Source organism: Hyla sarda, chromosome 3, assembly GCF_029499605.1.
Source record: "Hyla sarda isolate aHylSar1 chromosome 3, aHylSar1.hap1, whole genome shotgun sequence".
NCBI lineage: Eukaryota > Metazoa > Chordata > Amphibia > Anura > Hylidae > Hyla > Hyla sarda.
The window spans coordinates 325,054,479-325,075,274 of NC_079191.1; the positions used below are offsets into that span (position 1 = coordinate 325,054,479).

General features: G+C 40.1%; 1 protein-coding gene across 4 annotated transcripts in view; it reads left to right on the plus strand.

Moving 5' to 3' along the window:
- VTA1 (vesicle trafficking 1) overlaps positions 1 to 20,796 on the plus strand; it is a 270,718-nt gene that overhangs the window by 129,875 nt on the left and 120,047 nt on the right. For all 4 annotated transcript variants that reach the window (XM_056567241.1, XM_056567242.1, XM_056567244.1 and 1 more), the window contains one exon: positions 15,084 to 15,211. In XM_056567241.1, coding sequence (XP_056423216.1) covers positions 15,084 to 15,211 — 128 coding nt within the window. The remainder of the gene's footprint in view (positions 1 to 15,083; positions 15,212 to 20,796) is intronic.

Genomic DNA, 20,796 nt, shown 5'->3' on the forward strand with positions numbered 1-20,796 from the left:
CTTTAGGCTAAAAATTTTAGCCTAAAAAGTGCGTGTTATACGCCGATAAATACGGTATATCATTTTTATAAGATTTACCCTGCCGACTACTGACAATGGGAGTTTTGTCCATGCCTTGCACTTTTTCTTGAATTGATTTAGTATTGGGGCTAAATTCAAAGTTTCGTAATCTAAGATATTATTAGTTACCTCTACCCCTAAGTATTTGAACTGTTTAACACTTTTAATATTTAAGTTTTTATTTATATAGATATTTGCCGGTGGGCGGTCTAGTAGTAACAAGAAGGACTTCTCCCGGTTAATACATACTCCCGAAGTCTTTCCAAACCTATCAAACAAATTCACAGCCATCTGTAAAGATGGTCCTGTATCATTTAGGAATAACAAAGTGTCATCTGCATATAATGAGATTTTATTAACATAAGTCCCATACTGGAAGCCTCCTATCTCCTCCGCCCCCCTGACATGCTGTGCCAGTGGTTCCACTGTCAGGGCAAACAGGAGAGGAGACAAGGGGCATCCTTGCCTTGTACCCCGAGCAAGAGAGAAATCCCGAGACAGTCCCCCATTAGCTTTTATACATGTCCTTGGTTTACAATATAATAGTTGTACCCATGAGATAAATTTTGGTCCGAAGCCAAATTCCCTCAGTCACCCAGAGGTAGGGCCACTCCACTGAGTCAAACGCCTTTTGGGCGTCCAGTGTGAAAATGGCCCTATCTCGGTTAGAGTCCGAGGGGCATCTGTAAACTTAAAGAATAATCGACGGATATTAGTGAATGTGGACCTTGATGGGATAAAACCTATCTGGTCATGATGGATAATTTTAGAAATGATTTTATTTAATCTATTGGCCAACACTTTTTCTAGAATTTTTACATAGTTACATAACAATGATATTGGCCTGTATGATTCAGGGAGTTTTAAATCCTTTCCCTTTTTAGGGATAACTACTATAATAGCCTCCCTCATAGAGGGGGGGAGTTGTCCCTGTGCCAATGAGAAATTAAATACTTCTAGGAGTTTTGGTAGAAGCAAGTCACCATATTTTTTGTATACTTCTCCTGGGAGTTCATCAACCCCTGGAGCTTTGTTATTTGGGGCTGTACATACCGCCTCCTCTAGTTCCTCTAATTTTAGATCTGCCTCTAAAAAATTCCTATCTTTTTCTTCCAATTTTGGTAAGTTAATTCCTGCCAAAAACTCATTCCCCTCCAAGGTCTTTTTTTTTTACTATACAAATTTGAATAAAATCTTACCAGGGTTTCGAGAATTTGTTTATACTCCTTCACCACCTTACCTTCTTCATTTATAAGGGATGATATTGACGCCGCCGGGTCTTGGGCCTTACTTATACTGGCCAACATATGGCCTGCTGCCTCCCCCTCTGCAAAGAAATTTTGTTTCCTCATAATTTTTTTATGGTTAGCACTTTCTATTATATGTAATCTAACAGCCCTTTGTGCTGCCGCTAATTCTATTCCCAGAGATTGTGATGGATTTAATACAAATCTAGCCTCTGTGTTCCTTACTACATCATGCAGCATATCACTATGGGCATTAATTTTCCATTTTTCACAAGATTTTTTTTATAAAAATACCACGTAAATAAGCTTTCATTGTTTCCCATATATTAATAATTGAAGTACTATTATTATTAAATTCAAAAAATTCTCTTATATGTTCTTTTACATCATCCTTCTCCCCCAATATTGATAGCCAATGGCGCTCCTTCTCTTCTGAACATTGTAGTTCGCCCACAGAGCACTTTACATCCATATATGGGGTATTTCCATAATTTTGGGAGCTTTTTCTCCCATTACCCATTGTGAAAATGAAAAATTGAGTTTTTATTTGAAACATTTTTTTACATCCCATTTTAACGAAAGTTCATCATTCACCTGTGGGGTGTTAAGGCTCACTTTACCCCTTGTTACCTTCCTTGAGGGGTGTAGTTTCCAAAATAGTATGCCATGTGTTTTTTTTTTTTTTACTGTTCTGGCATCATGGGGGCTTCCTAAATGCTTTTTGCCCCAAAAACCATTTCAGTAAAATTTGCTCTCCAAAAGCCCATGGAGTTACAAATTTTGGTGGGGCATTTTCTCCTATTACTCCTTGTGAAAATGAAAAGTTTGGGGTAACACCAGCATTTTTGTGTTAAAAATCTGCATTTTCACGTCCGACTTTAACGAAAGTTCATCAATCACCTGTGGGGTATAACAACTCAATTTACACCTTTGTTACCTTCCTTGAGGGGTGTAGTTTCCAAAATAGTATGCCATGTTTTTTTTTTACTGTTCTGACATCATGGGGGCTTCCTAAATGCGACATGCCCCCCAAAAACCATTTCAGCAAAATTAGCTTTCCAAAATCCCATTGTCGCTCCTTCCATTCTGAGCCCTCTACTGCACCCACAGAGCACATGACATCCACATATGAGGTAATTCCTTACTCGAGAGAAAATGAATTACAAGTTTTGGGGGGCCTTTTTACCTTTTAAACATGTTAGTGTAAAAATGGAGATTTAAATTTTTCTCCTCCATTTTGCTGCTATTCCTGTGAAACACCTAAAGGGTTAACAAACTTTCTGAATGTCATTTTGAATACTTTGATTGGTGCAGTTTTCATAATGGGGTCTATCATAGGGGATTTCCAACATAAAGACCCTCAAATTCACTTCTAAACTGCTATCTGCTATACTTTGAAGCCCTCTGAGGTCTTCAAAAAATAAAAACATGTCAACTTTATGATGCAAACATAAAGTTAACATATTGTATATGTGAATCTATATGTAATTTATTTGGGGTGTCCCTTTTCCTTACAAGCAGAGAACTTAAAAGTTAGAAAAATGCAACATTTTCAAAATTTTCCTGAAATTTTGGTATTTTTCACCAAGAAATGATGCAAGTATCGACGAAAATTTACCACTATCATAAAGTAGAAAATGTCACGAAAAAACAGTCTCGGAATCAAATCTATAAGTAAAAGCATTTATTAATTCATAAAGTGCTAGAGGTCAGATTTGGAAAAAATGCTCCCGTCCTTAGGGTCATAATGGGCTCCGTCCCCAAGGGGTTAAATATCTCAAAAAATTTCCAAATAAAGTAAAAAGCTTTTTTTTTCATTTTGAAGTCCCTGAACGATCAAAATGTTTTAGATATTTCTTGGACATCCATAAGGCCCATTGTAACAGCATCCAAGAGTTTGGGTTAAATCAAGTGAAAAACTGTAATGCCCATGGCAGAAAACATTCAACATTTCAACTTTAAAAATACCCTGTTGGGGTTAAAACCTTGTATATTTTCTGCTGTGCGGAATTATTTATTGATTTTTTTTTTTAACTTGCTCTAACCCATTGCTGATATGGTGGACCTTTTGGATGCTGGAGTTTTGTGGGCACAAAAACTGATAACTTTCAATATCTTGGTCTTTGTTAATGTCTCTACAACATGTTAAAAGTTTTTTAAAGTGACATTGCCCATTTCATGTTTATCATATTGCTCTCTGAAAGAGTACATTCTCCTGTTTTAAAAATCACCAAGTGCTTGTGAAATTCCATTTAACTGATCGTTCTGCTCTTGGCCACTAATATCATGTATATTATTCCTGGGAGGATAGTTTGGCATTTTACTAAATAAAAGCCAAGCCGCTTGTAATTAAGCTTTGAATTTATGCATTACTGGATATATACTGATATATTATTCCAGATTTATACTTAATATTCTTATGTACATCATCATTTACTCAAGATCTTACACCTTTATTAGCAGCACGTTCTAACCAAGCTAATTAAGAGCAAATAATCTTCTATTTATGTTGTGTCTCAGGTCTTATTTACTTAACTGTGTGGCACAGACATTGCTGTGTGCGCAGATTGTGAAATATATGCATGTCCAAGGTGTTAAAATCAACTGTCCGTTTTGGCTATGTGTCAGCAGCCATGAAGTATCAGTGTATCTTGGGCAGAACAGACTGTCTTGCACCCGGCTAATGGACATTAGTGCCAAGCCAGTCAATAACTTAACGTTGCTTTCTTAAATAGAAACAGGCCTACCAAAATCTGGAGAGGTGGAAATAATAAATCAGAGAATGGGTAAAATGAAACACACATGGTCATAAACTATTTCCTCAGCCACAGACTTTTTTTTTTTTTTATATATAAAACGGTTTCTATTAGTGGGGTGTGCAGACCAAGTATAGTGGATATAAAAAGCCTACAGGTTCAACTTACCTGGATCCATGGTCCGATTCAGGAGATGATCCAGGCTGTATACAGGCCGGTATACAGAGCATCCTTGCCTCTGTCCCCTCCTACACTTAAATAAATAAATAAATGAATAAAGAGATTAGCCATTATATTTATAATAGCAGTGCATTATTATAAAGGTAAGTGGGAAAACATTTTTTTGTAAAAAATGTTTGTTCTTTTTTTTTTTTTAAATCCACAAAGATTATTAGCACTAAATCAGTGGGTTTTGATGGCTGCTTTATTCATGGAAGGAAATTCAAGGCTTTGGTTTATTTAGATTTGAAATGGCTAAATACAGCAATAAAATTTACGAGTTATCAGCTGTCTCCTAAATAATGTTCTTGACACCAAAGGGTATAAGAGACAGGATTTTTTTTAAATATGTCATGCAGGCAAAATGAGTCGCACACACATCCTATTTATTATGGCAATTTGCACATTTTACTTCAAATTGTGCCTACTTTATTGTTTTATTTTGGAAATAGTTTTAGTTTGTAGTTATAATTTTTTTCTCTCTGGTAAACTACTGGATCCCCCACGGACCCCATTAAGTGTCCATTGCTCTCTGACCCGTTTCGGATTCCCTTCTGCACAAGAAAAAAGAAAACGGACCCCAGATGGGACGGATACAGATGGCCTAAGGATATATATACAAATAAAAATAGTTGGCATGACATGCTTGTTATTGCTAAAGTTTACACAATTTTATGTAGAATATCACAGAAATTTCCAACAGCATCTGGTTTGATCCCGCTTCTGAAAACATTGATTTTACATTTTTAGTTATTATCATTCTGGAAGGCTTAAATAAGAAAAACAAAGCACACTGGGCCTCATTTACTAAGGCTTTTCTGAGTAGATTTGTTGTGCCCCAGAATTTCTGAAAAAAAATCCCCAAAACCCTATTAACTTTCCACTTTTTTCAGAAACCCCTAAAAAGGGCGTGATCATCAAGGGAAAAGGGTATGTCTTTAAAAAAAAAAAAAAAAAATACAGTTTCTAAAAAAATGAAAAAAATGTATACATTTACTAATGTTGCCATATAAAATGTGGAGGATTTGAGCTCTGGAAAACCTGACAGCTCAGAGCATGTGTGAAAAGCAAAACGTAGTGAAAATCCCCAAATAAAAGAAACAATAGTAAAAACCATGGAAAAATACCTGTCGAAAAAAAAACCCACAAAGAAAACTAAACTCCAATCTTAGTAAATGAGGCCCACTGTGGCAGATCAAAACATATGACCTATGGTGGTTATATAAATTCCAGGTAAAGGTACCAGATAGCAAAACGCTTGATGGGGAATGGTGAGACTTATGCCCCCCTTCGCATCAATAAGGAGCACTGCACTGGTATTTCTTGAAGTTTATTTATGTATGTTCAGCATCACTTCCAAATGTCTGAAGATGTTTTGCTGAAACTTGGTTTATATGTTACTTATATGTCAGCTAAAAATATAGCCACCTGTTTTTACCTTAAAGGGATATTCTGGGATTTTACTTATTTGACTATGCTACATGGGCTGTAAAGTTATTGTAGTTCATAATATAGTCTCGCAATTCTTCTGTGATTTTTGCCCCAATGTTAATTTTTAACAGGATACAGAATGAGTGTCGTCTCAGGTTTTTCCAGGTTGCAGTGCGGAATTGTAGTTTTGCAACAGCTGGATACACCCTGGTCAGAAAACACAGGTGTATTGCATGGAAGGGATCACAGGTGTGTTTCAGTGGGTGGGGTGGCTGATGTGTGGGAGGGAGAAAAGTGACCTCACGCTTGCAAACAAGGAATCATGGGACATGTATTTTGAGAGAACAAAAGCCAATAGGAAATAGTCAGTTCACAAAAAGATAGCCTTAGCATTCTGGTAATCTCTCAATATAGCAATTTAGCCCAAAGTCAAGCATGTCCATTACTGTCTGGCAGGCAAGTACTGAAATCACCCTATGGTGGATACCCCTTTTAATAACCAAGCCCCAGTTTTCAAATCTAGTGTTTGTGCCTTTTTTTTAAATGGAATGTTTTTACTGAGTGAAGCGATTCGGAGATTTTGTTTTTTCATGACATATTGTACTTTATATTAATGGGGAAAAAAAATTGATACATGCAGCATTTTTGTGGAAAAACGCAAATATTTTTTTTCTTTTAATTTTTTAATTTGTCCAATTTTTGAGGGCTTAGTTTTTTTGCGGAACTAGCTATACTTTTTATTGGTTCCACATTTGTAATACTTGCTAACTTGTGATCATTTTTATTTATTTTTAGGGATTATTTAGTCATTATGAATGTGGCAAATATAATTATGTATAGTTTTTTTTTTATATATATAATATAGGGCTTTATTGGGAAAGGGGCATTTTTTACACTTTCTTGATAAACCTTTTTTAATACTTCTTACCTGTTATACTATATTACTGTACATCTGTTCTGCAGTATAGCATAACTGTCAGTAATACACTCACACTCAGCCTGTGAGATTCAATTCTATAAATTGCATGGTCAGTACTGAGCATGGCATCTCTCGGGTTTAAACTGCCGAGAACGGAGTGATCTCTGTTTCTGCAGTATAGCGTAACTGCGGCTGTATCCCGGCTTTGATTGACAGCTGGGTCCCGCCTTTGATCTCTTGCAGCACGTCGCACAGAACAGGATATTAGTACGTCTTGCATGTGTCCTATAGCAGTAAGGTGTTAAAACTACAGCTCATTGTAATGTCTGTTTATCTGTATTTTGCCTTTTTTTGCTTTGGGTCCTGTTTAGATATTATGTTTATGTATGAACAGTTTCTGTGTTAATTCTCCCTGCAATGAGAAGGGTTAACCTTCCTGACTTCAGCACTGGGAGAATATATAAGGTCTCTTCAGATGCTGTTCTGGGCTGGTAATTACACCTGTTACTCTGACCATGTTTTCATTATGTTCACTATGTCTGTCCGAGCACATATCCTGAGTTTTAATGGGGTACTCCGGTGGAAAACTTAAAACATTTTTTTTTTTAACTGGTGCTAGTAAGTTAAACAGATTTGTAAATTACTTCTATAAAAAAATCTTTATCCTTCCAGTACTTATTAGCAGCTGTATGTGTGGTAAGCTTGTGGAGGTTTAGGGTATATGGGGTGTAGCTGTGCAGTGATGAAAGGGTGCTGGTTTAACCCTTTTCTGTTGTGACGCCAGGGTGAGGGCTCCTCAATATATACTTGTCCTATTGCCACCCGTCCCAAGAACGATAGGGAGGAATAAATGATTGTCCACAACCGGAAATTCAGAAAACTGTAGGAAACTTTACTGCAGATTTTATGCAGAGGTAAAACAGGAACAGTCTTTACATATGTACAGTCTATGAGGATCCTGACAGTTGGTTTGGACCTTGTGAGTATAAGCTCTGGAGATTGATTTACACTGTTCCGCTGGATTTAGGGGATTGGTTTTAGGTCCAGTAGTCACGCAAGCTTTAGCGGGGATTTGATTTAGTAACTCACGGTTAAGGTAAGTTGCAGGTTTGTTAGGCTTCAGGCCTGGTTTTGTCTTGTAAGTCGCACGGATCTCCTCGCTTTGCTAGTCCTGAACTCAAGAAAGCGAGGATTGGCTGGCAGCTCCCTTATATGGGCAGGGGCTGGCCTTGAGCTGATTCATCCCAACTGTCAGTCCTTTACACAAAGGATTATGGTAGAATCTGTGACTACTCACGTGACCTGGAAGGTCCTTTAGCATACCATCACAGTAGAAACATTGGTCAGGTGACCTAAGGTCCTGCAGACACTAAATAGATCAATACATTACACTAATTATATACATGTAACAAATAAAATTAAAGAACGAAGAGGTGACTAGGGATTATCTCAGCAAGCGGACCCAAACGGTACCAAGGAACTCTGACTTTGGGGACCCAGCACACAAGGTACAGTATGAAATACAGTACTGGGACACCACATATGCTACAGAGGAAATTCTTTGTTTAAAAAAAAAAAAATTTGTCTTGTCCACAGTGCTCTCTGCTGACACCTCTGTCCATGTCAGGAACTGTCCAGAGCAGCATGTGTTTGCCATGGAGATTTTCTCTTGCTCTGGACAGTTCCTGATACATGCATCAGTTGTCAGCAGAGAGCACTTTGGACAAGACAAAAAAGAAATTCAAAAATAAAAGAATTTTCTCTGTAGCATTCAGTTGCTAAAAAGTACTGGAAGGATAAAGATTTTTTTTTTAATAGAAGTAATTTACAAATCTGTTTAACTTTTTGGCACCAGTTGAAAAAAAAGTTTTCCACCGGAGTACCCCTTTAACCATAGTTGTCCTGTTTGATAAACTGCTCAAAATAATTAAAGGGAACACTTAAACAACACAATGTAACTCCAAGTCAATCACACTCCTGTGAAACTACACTGTCCACTCAGGAAGCAACACTGATTGACAATCAATTTAACATGCTGTTGTGCAAATGGAACAGACAACAGGTGGAAATTATAGGCAATTAGCAAGACACCCCAATAAAGGAGTGGTTCTGCAGGTGTGACCACAGACCACTTCTCAGTCCCTATGCTTCCTGGCTGATGTTTTGGTCACTTTTGAATGCTGGCAGTGCTACAACCCACACAAGTGGCTCAGGTAGTGCAGCTCATCCAGGATGGCACATCAGTGCTAGCTATGGCAAGAAGGTTTGCTGTATCTGTCAGTGTAATGTCCAGAGCATGGAGGCGCTTCCAGGAGACAGGCCAGTACATCAGGAGATGTGAAGGAGGCCGTAGGAGGGCAACAACTCAGCAGCAGGGCAGCTACCTCCGCCTTTGGGATAGGAGTAGCAGGAGGAGCACTGCCAGAGCCCTACAATATGATCTCCAGCAGGCCACAAATGTGCGTGTGGCCACAAACTGGCGCCCTGTGTTCTTCAAAGATGAAAGCAGGTTCACACTGAGCACATGTCATAGATGTGACAGAGTCTGGAGACACCGTGGAGAACATTCTGCTGCCTGCAATATTCTCCAGCATGACCGATTTGGCAGTGGGTGGGTAATAGTGTGGGGTGGCCTTTCTTTGGGGGGCCGCACAGCCCTCCATGTGCTTGCCAGAGGTTGCCTGACTCCCATTAGGTACCAAGATGAGATCCTCAGACCCCTTGTGAGACCATGTGCTAGTGCGGAAAAATAATTCTCAAACGTTCAAAAAAAGTGCAAATTCATATCACATCTGCCTTGCCTTAGAAAATTGACATCCTACAACAAGTTCTGAGGTGATTTTTTTTCATTTGTGCAAAATTCATCAGTCTATGCACTGTTTTGATAAATTTGGCGCATGCAAGCAAAAAACACAGCACAATTAAAAAGGCTGTGAAGTGGCTGCACAAAGACACATATTGATAAATCTCCCCCTGTGTTCACATATCCAGAGGTCAAACTGTGTGGATATCTGTAGTCATCAGGTGTTTACCTTTAAGTGAAAATCTCACGCAGGCCAATTTGGCCATCCATTTGTGTATTTTATAGAAAGAGGAGCCAAAGATTTTTATATAGTAAATGTCTAGTCTGCAAGATGAATTTTTGCTCATGTAAACTCGCTAGAAAAACATAAGCCATCCATTACTGAAAGCCCCCTTTTCAAGTCTCTTGGCAGTGTGAAAACTGAAGGCCAGTGTGATGTGTTGATAATCCTGTTTTTTGTTTTCTGCGGAATAACTAGAGATTTCCTCCGGGGTGAACAGTAAGTCCATTTATGAGCTCTAAGTCCACCTGTTGTAACTATGCTGCTATTTGCTTTTTTTTTTTTTTTTATTAGGAAATCCGAGGCCTCTTGTATTTTGAGACTGTGTTTTTTAAGAGAAGTCTTTCAATTACTGAAACAGCAGTCTGTTTAATCTTTTTTAGGGTTACTAAACCGGTCAGGACAGTTTACCCATTTCCATCACAGAGGACATTGGGGATAAGCTTCTGTTCAACACTGTTATTAGATTATTACATGTTAGTAAAATGCTAATTTGATACAGTACTTGTTACTTAGCTAAATTGAAACAAAGTGCTATGAGCAGTCTTAACTGTTCGTCATAAGTTTACTGCAAAGTATTCTGTTTCAGCTTAAGAAGACGACACATGTATATGTACACAAAAAAATTTGAGGAACACCTATACATCACAGTAAAAGGGCACTTTGCACTACTGGCTATGGCTAACACTTGTGTTAAAGGGGTACTCCAGTGGAAAACTTTTTTTTTTTTTTAATCAACTGGTGCCAGAAAGTTAAACAGATTTGTAAATTGCTTCTATTAAAAAATCTTAATCCTTCCAGTAGATATTAGCTGCTGAATACTAAAGAGAAAATTATTTTCTTTTTGGAACACAGAGCTCTCTACTGACATCTCTGCCCATTTTAGGAACTGTCCAGAGCAGCATATGTTTTCTATGGGGATTTTTTCCTACTCTGGAGAGTTCTTAAAATGGACAGAGATGCCAGCAGAGAGCAGTGTGGTCATGATTTCAGCTCTGTTTTCCAAAAATAAAAGAATTTCTAATATTCTAATATTCAGCAGCTAATAAGTACTGGAAGGATTAAGATTTTTTAATAGAAGTAATTTACAAATCTGTTTAACTTTCTGCCACCAGTTGATTTAGAAGAAGAAAAAAAAAACCTTTAATGATAATTGCTTGCAGGATCCCTACTTGCTGCGATAAGGCCAGGTTCACGTGGCATAAAATGTATGGAACGTCTGCGCAGAAAACACCTGTGGACATTTCCTACATTTGACTGATTCGGCAGGTGCTAGGATCGCTCGAAAATGTGCTATCTCATAAACTGCAATGCATTTCCTTGCAGAATCTGCTAATAAAAATGTCTTTTCATGTCTAAACATCTGGCACGGAAATTCCGCTGTGTAAACAGTGCAGCAGACTTCAATTGAAATTAATGGGACTCTGCTACAGTAGAATGATCATGTGGACACTGCAAAAATTCTGCCGTGTGAACATACCTTAATAGTGGCAGGTCTAGGTGCAGCCTGCAGTTATCAGCCCTATCTGTGGCCACTTGAGCTTGCTTTTCACTAATAATTGTGAGTTGCAGCTGGACTTGCCACAGCTTAAACTAAACCTAAGCTTTCATACAACTTCTGACATGCAAAATTTTCAACATTTTCATGAAATTTTGGGATTTTTCACCAAAAAAAGGATGCAAGTAACGCTGAAAATTTACCACCAAAATAAAGTAGAATACACAATCGCCGAAAAACAATCTCAGAATCAGAATATTCGGTAAGCGTTTTCGCGTTATTAATTCGTAAAGTGACGGTGGTCAGAATTGCAAAAAGGTCTCAGTCCTTAAGGTGAAAAAGGGCTGCGTCCTTAAGGGGTTAATCTGCTTTGGTGCAGATATAAGTGACAAAAGGTGCTCTGGAGAGGCAGCAGCAACAAACAAAAAGAAAACGGTTAGTAGCCTGAGGGAGTACATGCAGCCAATTCATGTTGCATAGGCGGTCCAACTTTACCAGGATAGCACATTCATACATACCATTTCAAAAAAAGTTTTTGTCTCCCAGCGCAATCTCAAGAGCATGGAGCAAATACCAGGACATGGGCTGTTACACAAAGATTGCCTGAGACATAGAAGGGCATCAACCCAGCAGCAGGACCAGTATCTTCTCCTCCTTTTTGGGAGGAAGAGCATGGGAAGCAATTTTGAAGCCCTATTAATGACCTCCAGGTGTGCATGTTTCCGACTAAACTGTCGGAAGCATACTTTATGATGGTGGTATGAAAGCCTGTTATCCTCCATTGGGACATGTGCTCACCTGTGCCCAGCACCCTGCCCTTTGATTGGTATTGAACAGAGAATACCAGAATTAGCAGGTCTGCCATTGTCATCTTGTTTTCTTCAAAGATGAGAGCAAGTTCACACTGAGCACAAGTGACTTCACTTGCTGATTGTTATGCTCCTTGCAATGTCATCCATCATCACTAGATTGCATGTGATGGTTGCAATGGGCAAGTGATGGTTTGTGAAAGTATCCTTAGAGGGTCGTACAAGCCTCCAACGGTACTCTGACTGATGTTAGTTACTGGGATGAAATCATCAGAGGCATTGTCAAACTATGTGTTGGTGCAGGACAATACCTGGCCCCATGTGGCCAGAGTTTGTAGGAAGTTCCTGGATGACAAAGCACTGATTCTATTGACTGGCCCTCATGCTCCCTATACCTATGAAATCATTGAGAACCTCTGGAATGTAATGACTTAGTGCTTCTGACATGAAAAAGTAAAATAAATGTTAGATTTAGCTTTTTCTGACAATATGTTTAATGTCAATGTGAGGTGTTCTCAGTGGGGTCATTTCTTTGCTTCTGTATGTTTTGATTTGTTTTAAGTAGTAAAGTTTATAAACACTTGAACATAGCCTCTAATGGTCATGTGGTATTAGTTACCTGGAAGGGCGTACCTGTACACCTGCGCCCGCTCTCGCAATATAACTGGCTGACTCCGCATCACGGGCTGACCCCGCGTCATGTCAGGTCGGTCCCTACACCTAGTAACAGCCGGGACCTGTGGCTAATACCAGACATCACTGATCGTGGTGATGTCCAGTATTCACCCCTTAGACGTGTCGATCAAAATTGATTGCCTCGTCTAAAATGAAAAAAAAAATACATCCTGGCAGCTCAGTCGGGCTGATCGGGACCACCACGGTGAAACCGCGGTGTACTGATCAGCTGAGGACACATGAAAAGGGCCCCTACCTTCCTCCTCGGCGTCCGATTGGCGATTTTTTGCTCCAAGCCTGAGATACAGGCTCGAGCAATGGAGCGCCTGGAAACACTGAGCAATGCAATGTTATGGCATAGCATTGATCAGTGTATGCAATCAATGTATTGCATGTTATAGTCCCCTATGGGGGCTATAACAGTGTAAAAAAAAATGATAAATGTGATTTAACCCCCCCTTTTGTATCACCCCCTTTTCCCATTTAAAAACAAAAAACTATGTAAATAAAAATAAATATAAACAAATGAGTTATTGCCACGTGCGTAACTGTCAAATGTATTTTTAAACCGCACGGTCAATGGCATACACGTAAAAAAAAATTCCAAAGTAAAAAATAGCATATTTTTGGTCACTTTTTAGACCATAAAAAAAAAAGCGATCAAAAATTCCAATCCAAACACAAATGGTACAGATAAAAACTTCTGAAAAATAAAAAAGTTATAGGGGTCAGAAGAGGACATTTTTAAACATATTAACTTTCGTGCATGTAGCTTTGATTTTTTCCAGAAGTAAGACAAAATCAACACTGTATAAGTAGGGTATCATTTTAATTGTATGGCCCTACATAATAAAGATAAGGTGTCATTTTTACCGAAAAATGCACGGCGTGGAAATGGAAGCCCCCAAACTTACAAAATGGCTCTTTTTTTTTTTTTGTTTCACCATAGATTGTCTGTTAAAATGACTGATGTCATTACAAAGTAAAATTGGTGGTGCAAAAAAACAAGCTATCATATGGGTCTGTAGGTGCAAAAACGAAAGTACAAAAACTGCAAAATGCTCCGTCCTTAAAAGGGGTACTCTAGCCCGAATACATCTTATCCCCTATCCAAAGAATAGGGGATAAGATGTATGATGCTGGGGACCCCCACAATATGTCATTCCGCGCCCACCTTTGTGAGCTCTCTGCAGCGCTATCACTGGGATGGCCGTTACGCCCCCTTCCATAGACTTGCATTGAGGGGCATGATGTCACATGGGGACGGAGTCATGACATCACAATACTCCGGTCCCGTAGTCGTCACGCTTCACACTCTGAGCCTCTGTCGCTGCAGAGAGCTCACAAAGGTGGGTGCAGAATGACAGATTGCTGGGGTCCACAGCGGCAGGACCCCTGCGATCATACATCTTATCTCCTATCCTTTGGATAGGGGATAAGATGTATTAGGGCCGGAGTACCCCTTCAAGGGGTTAAGCACTTGAAGGAAGGAAATAATTAGTGGATAGCTACACTCTTAGACCCTCAGTATAAAGCCAGAATGGGGAAATTATTTCACCTTCCGAGAAGGAGAATACATTGGATTTTTGTAGGGAGAAGGTCCACAGCCAAGTTACCACGGCTTTCCAGCAACAAAATCCCACTGAATGGGGGTCTACTCTTCAATGATCCACTCCATCTGCTAGCACTACCCCTGCAAGAGGCCGGAGGAGCTGCAACGTTGGAGTAATAATGCCAAATTATTTACACCCAGGTGTGAATTGTCACCAAAGCAATGTACACCACCTGAAAAATTACGTTGATGCATACCTAAGCTGTGCCCTTTCTCTGACAGACACCATGAGCCCCTAGACCCAATTGAATTCTTGGTTACCAGATTAAACCATTGGCAAGAACTTGCCAGTTTACCATGGGTGTTTTTTCTTGTCCACCCTCCAGTAGTGTCAGCATCGGAGTGTTTAGAAGAAGGCATCGGTGGTCTGTGTGAATGAGCCCTAAAGTTGAACTCACACACAGCAGGTTTGTTGCAGGAAAAAAATCTGTAGCTCTTCTATTCATCTGAAATATCTGAAATTTAGATTAGGTAAAATTTGGAACTGATTTTCAGTTGCAGATTTTTTTTTTTTTTTTTTTATAAATCTGCCATGTGTGAATTCACCCTAAATGAATACATTTTTTTTGTTTTTTACACACTCGTGTATCTTTTTTTTTTCCCCTTAATTTTCTTCAGCATGGATATATTTATATTATAAATGTTTTTCTTAGTAACTCCAATATAGATGTAAAATATATATTATAGATTTTACTGTGTACAATTATATTGCTTGTTGAATAGAAACATTAGGATGCAACCATTAAAACCATTTTGTTCCTTAATCTTGTACAGCAAAAGAAGCAGCTCGGCGACTGTGAATCCATTACTCAGGAAATTGTTGGCAGTGTCCATGTGGAGAATTATGCACTGAAAATGTTCCTTTATGCAGACAATGAGGATAGAGCTGGGAGATTCCACAAGTAAGTAAATACAGGCGACATATTCATTGTGCCAGGTAAAAATGGCACATTATTGCTTAATTTAGCCTACATATAAAATGTTTCTTTCTTAATTTGTTTATAGTAATTTACTTACTTAGGTTTCACCAATAAAATAGCAAAGATTTAATAATACAGCATTCTCAGGACTGATTTGACAGATTATTTGTCACCAGGTTTATGCTTTGTTCAGGGCATTGGATGCATTAAACATCATAACTGCGTAACTGTCATTAACAACAATTTTTGACATGTCAAAGTTTGTTGTTTGCACCATGTCTCACTCCTGAGACCCAATATGATCGTGAGCTATAAGCCAGAGAAGTTGAGCAGCCCCTTTTCTGGCTAATAACCTAATGATTGCAGTGCGTCTAAGGAGTGAGACACTGTGCAATCAATAATATCGACATGTCATAAGTTTTTAATGACCGTAACACTTTAAGGGGTTAAGTTGTTATACAGAGGTGAGACCCGCTGCGGTCAACAACTGTCTTTTTAACCCCTTGCGGACACAGCCTGTTTTTACCTTAATGACCGAGCCCAATTTTGCAAATCTGGCATGTCTCTCTTTAATACCTCTGACACGCTTTAACTTAGCAAAGTGATTCTGAGAGAGTTTTTTCGTGACATATTGTGCATTATATTAGTGATAAATCTTGATGATTCATGAAGCATTTTTTTGTGAAAAACTCCAAAATATTGTGGAAAAATTTGCAAATTTCTGACTTTAAAGAAAAAAAAAATGTTTTTATGACATTCACTATACGGTAATAATTACCGTATATACTCGAGTATAAGCCGAGACCCCTAATTTCAACCCAAAATCCCAGGAAAAGTTATTGACTCGAGTATAAGCCTAGGGTGGGAAATACCTCATCCCCCCCTGTCATCATCCAGACCCGTCATTAACATCCTCATCATCATCCCCTTGTCATCATCCCACACATCCCCCCTTCATCATCCCCTTATCATCCCACACATCCCCCTTCATCATCCCCTTGTCATCATCCCACACATCCCCCCTTCATCATCCCCTTGTCATCATCCCACACATCCCCCCTTCATCATCCCCTTATCATCCCGCACATCCCCCCTTCATCATCCCCTTATCATCCCACACATCCCCCCTTCATCATCCCCCCCCCCCTCATCATCCCCACCCCCCTTCATTATCCCCACACCCCCCCTTCATCATCCTCTTCTCATCATTCGCCCTCAGTGGTCTTCAACCTGCGGACCTCCGGAGGTTTCAAAACTACAACTCCCAGCAAGCCCGGGCAGCCATCGGCTGTCCGGGCTTGCTGGGAGTTGTAGTTTTGAAACCTCCGGAGGTCCGCAGGTTGAAGACCACTGCGGCCTTCAACATCATCCAGCCCCCCTCTCACCCCCTTTAGTTCTGAGTACTCACCTCCGCTCGGCGCTGGTCCGGTCCTGCAGGGCTGTCCGGTGAGGAGGTGGTCCGGGCTGCTATCTTCACTGGGGGCGCCTCTTCTCCGCGCTTCCGGCCCGGAATAGATGCGTTGCCTTGACAATGACGCAAATGACGCACCTCTGCGTCGTTGTCACGGCAACGTGACTATTCTGAGGCCGGGCCCGAAGCGCTTAGAAGAGGCCTCCCCGGTGAAGATAGCAGCCCGGAACCACTATCCCACCGGACCACCTCCTCACCGGACAGTCCTGCAGGACCGGACCAGCGCCGAGCGGAGGTGAGTACTCAGAACTAAAGGGGGTGAGAGGGGGCTGGATGATGTTGAAGGCCGCAGTGGTCTTCAACCTGCGGACCTCCGGAGGTTTCAAAACTACAACTCCCAGCAAGCCCGGACAGCCGATGGCTGCCCGGGCTTGCTGGGAGTTGTAGTTTTGAAACCTCTGGAGGTCCGCAGGTTGAAGACCACTGCGGGTGGGGGAGTTCACTCGAGTATAAGCCGAGGGGGGTGTTTTCAGCACGAAAAATCGTGCTGAAAAACTCGGCTTATACTCGAGTATATACGGTATTTATTTTCTGTGGGTGAGTATGATTATGGCGGTACCCAATTTATATAGCTTTTTATGTTCTTTTTACATTCCATAACAACATTTTATTTTTTTACCTTTTTTGTGCTACAGCCATAACTTTTTAATTTTTGTCCAATGCCATTGTGTGAGGGCTTATTTTTTGCAGGACTTGTACTGTTCATTGGTACCCTTTTTTGTGACTTATGCTACCTTTTAATCTTTTTTTACTCCACGTTTTGGACGAAAATTAGGGATTTTTGCACTTTTTTTTTACACTTAATTTACAGTCATGGCTGTAAATCTTGGCACCCCTGAAATTTTTCAAGAAAATTAAGCATTTCTCACAGAAAAGGATTGCAGTAACATATGTTTTGCTATGCACATGTTTATTCCCTTTGTGTGTATTGGAACTAAACTAATAAAGGGAGGAAAAAAGAAAATTGGACAGAATGTCACACCAAACTGACACAAAAAAAAAAAAACATATAAGGTTTCAGTACGATTTCCACCAAAAACCGTTGTAGGCTATGGATTTGGGTACGGAAAAAAAACTGACAAAACTGTACAAGACGCAAAGCGGATACAACCGGCTGCATTGTTTGGCATACAGTTTTCAATGGAGAGTCAATGCATACGGTTCCATACGGTTTTCAAATTGAAAACATATACGGGAACTGTATTGCAAAAACGTGGTGTGAATGCAGCCTAAGGGTGCATGCACACCATGTTTTTGCAATACAGTTCCTGTATCAGGTTTTTGATGAAAAAGTGATTCCTCAAAACCTAACTAAAGTGTATCAAAAAGTGTGCGCAAATTTTAACCCATATACGGTTTGAAAAATGATGTCCGGTTGCGTCCGTTTTTTAAGAAAAAAACTAATACGTTTTTAACTTATCACTCCATTTTGAATAAAGTTTCACTTGTTTGATTGAAATTCCAAGAAAAAAAACTGTGCAAAGTCAAAAGCCGTATGGTGAAAACCTGATGGAACCGTACGCACATACAGTTCTGTACGGTTCCCATTGACTCCCATGTTAAAAAAAAAAAAAAAAAAAAAAGTATACGGTTCACCCAGACCAAAAAACGTGGTAGACTACATTTTTGTTGAGTACGGGTAAAAAACTGGACAAAACCATATGAGATGCAAAACGGACTAAACCGGATGATGCGTTTGACATGCGGTTTACAATGTTAAGTCAATGCATACAGTTCTGTACGGTTTTTAACTTGAAACCGTATACGGGAAATGTATAACAAAAACGTGGTGTGAATGCACCCTAAGAGAGACCTAGAGCAGTTTGCAAAGGAAGAGTGGTCCAACATTCTGGCTGAGAGGTGTAAGAAGCTTATTGATGGTTATAGGAAGCGACTGATTTAAGTTGTTGTTTTTTCCAAAGGGTGTGCAACCAAATATTAAGTTAAGGATGTCAATAATTTTGTCCAGCCCATTTTTGGAGTTTGGTATGACATTATGTCCAATTAGCTATTTTTCCTCCCTTTTTTGGTTTAGTTCTAATACAAACAAACAGCATAAAAATGTGTATAGCAAAACATGTGTTACTGCAATCCTTTTCTGTAAGAAATACTTCATTTTCTAGAAAAATTTCAGGGGTGCCAACATTTACAGCCATGACTGTACACATTAATTTATAAAAAAAAAAACTAACTATTTACAGGTTATACTATGCTGCCTGGCCTATATCAGCTGGCCTTCTGCTGTCATGGCAACCAATGGGATCCCATGAGCCCTCTCCCCTAGTCAATCCCATAAATTCCATGATCAGGACTGTTCACGGCATCTATGGGGTTAATGCTGATGAGACCGGCACGATCCCGGTCTCGTCAGCTGCGGCGGGTCACCGTCTGTGATTGACAACCAGGTCACCGTCTGTGATTGACAACCAGGTCTTGCCGGCGATCTCCTCATGTTTTAGCCACCTCCAGGCTGTGCCATTCAGGCACTATATGACCTCCTCATGCTGCCACAAACTCCAGGCTGTGCCATTCAGCCACTATATGCTCTACTCATGCTGCCGTCAACTCTAGGTTCTACCATTCAGCCACTATATGGTCTACTCATGCTGCCGCCAACTCCAGGCGGTCATTCAGCCACTATATGGTCTCCTCATACTGATGCCATCTCCAGGCTGTGCCATTCAGACACTATATGGTCTCCTCTCGCTTCAGCAACCTCCTGTCTGTGCCATTCAGCCACTATATTGTCTCCTCATGCTTCAGCCAACTCCAGGCTGTGCCATTCAGATGCTATATGGTCTCCTCATGCTTCAGCCAACTCCAGGCTGTGCCATTCAGCCACTGTATGGTCCCCTCATGCTTCAGCCACCCCCAGGCTGTGCCATTCAGCCACTGTATGGTCCCCTCATGCTTTAGCCACCTCCAGGCTGTGCCATTCAGCCACTATATGGTCTCCTCATGCTTCAGCCACCTCAAGGCTGTGCCATTCAGACACTATATGGTCGTCTCATGCTTCACCACCTCATGGCTGTGCCATTTAGCCACTATATGTTCTACTCATGCTGCCGCCAACTCCAGGCTGTGCCATTCAGCCACTATATGGTCTCCTCATGCTTCAGCCACCTCTAGGCTGTGCCATTCAGCCACTATATGTTCTTCTCATGTTGCCGTCAACTCCAGGCGGTGCCATTCAGCACTATATAGTCTCCTCATGCGGCCAGAAACTCCAGGCGGTCATTCAGCCACTATATGGTCTCCTCATACTGAAACCACCTCCAGGCTGTGTCATTGTTCCGCCATGTAACTCCTTGTTAGATTTGGTCCTTTGTAACCACACTCCGGGGCCCGGTACATTAAAACTTGGGAGTGTAATCTTTAATTTCAATTTCACAATCTTCAATTTCAAAATTGATCTTTTAATCTTAGGGATTGTGCCCTATTGTCTACTCATGCTGCCGCTAGCTCCAAGCTCTGCCATTCATGGTTTACAGTATATGGTTAACTGCTGGGCCTGGGACATTATCTAAACATATTTTATGGTAGCACTAGTTACCATAAATCTTCAATTTCAATTTTAAAATTCATCTTTTAATCTTAGGGATTGTGAAGCCCTATTGTCTACTCATGCTGCTGCCAGCTTCAGGCTGTGTCATTGTGCCACGATATGGTCTCGTTATGTTATTGGCACCTTAAATTAAACTTTTAAATGTTAATATATCTAAAATCTTCAATTTAAAATTTCAAAAATATCTTTCATCTTCTCTATTGTGAGGCCCTATGGTCTTGTCAGGCTGTTGCCACCACCAGACTGGGTCGTTCTGCCACTATATGGTCTCTTTGTTCTGCCAGGCTGTGTTATTCCAGGCTGTGTCATTCTGCCAGATTATGGTCTCCTTATGCTGCTGCCACCTCTAGGCTCTGTCATTGTGCCGCCATGTGACTCATTGTTAGTTTGGGATTTTTAATCATACAGTATTAGTTCAAAGTAAACACAGGTAAATTAAACTTGGGAATCTAATATAAATCTTAAAATTTAAAAAAATTGATGTAATCTGAGGCTTTATGGTCGTCTACGTCAGATTACCTGTGGAATTAT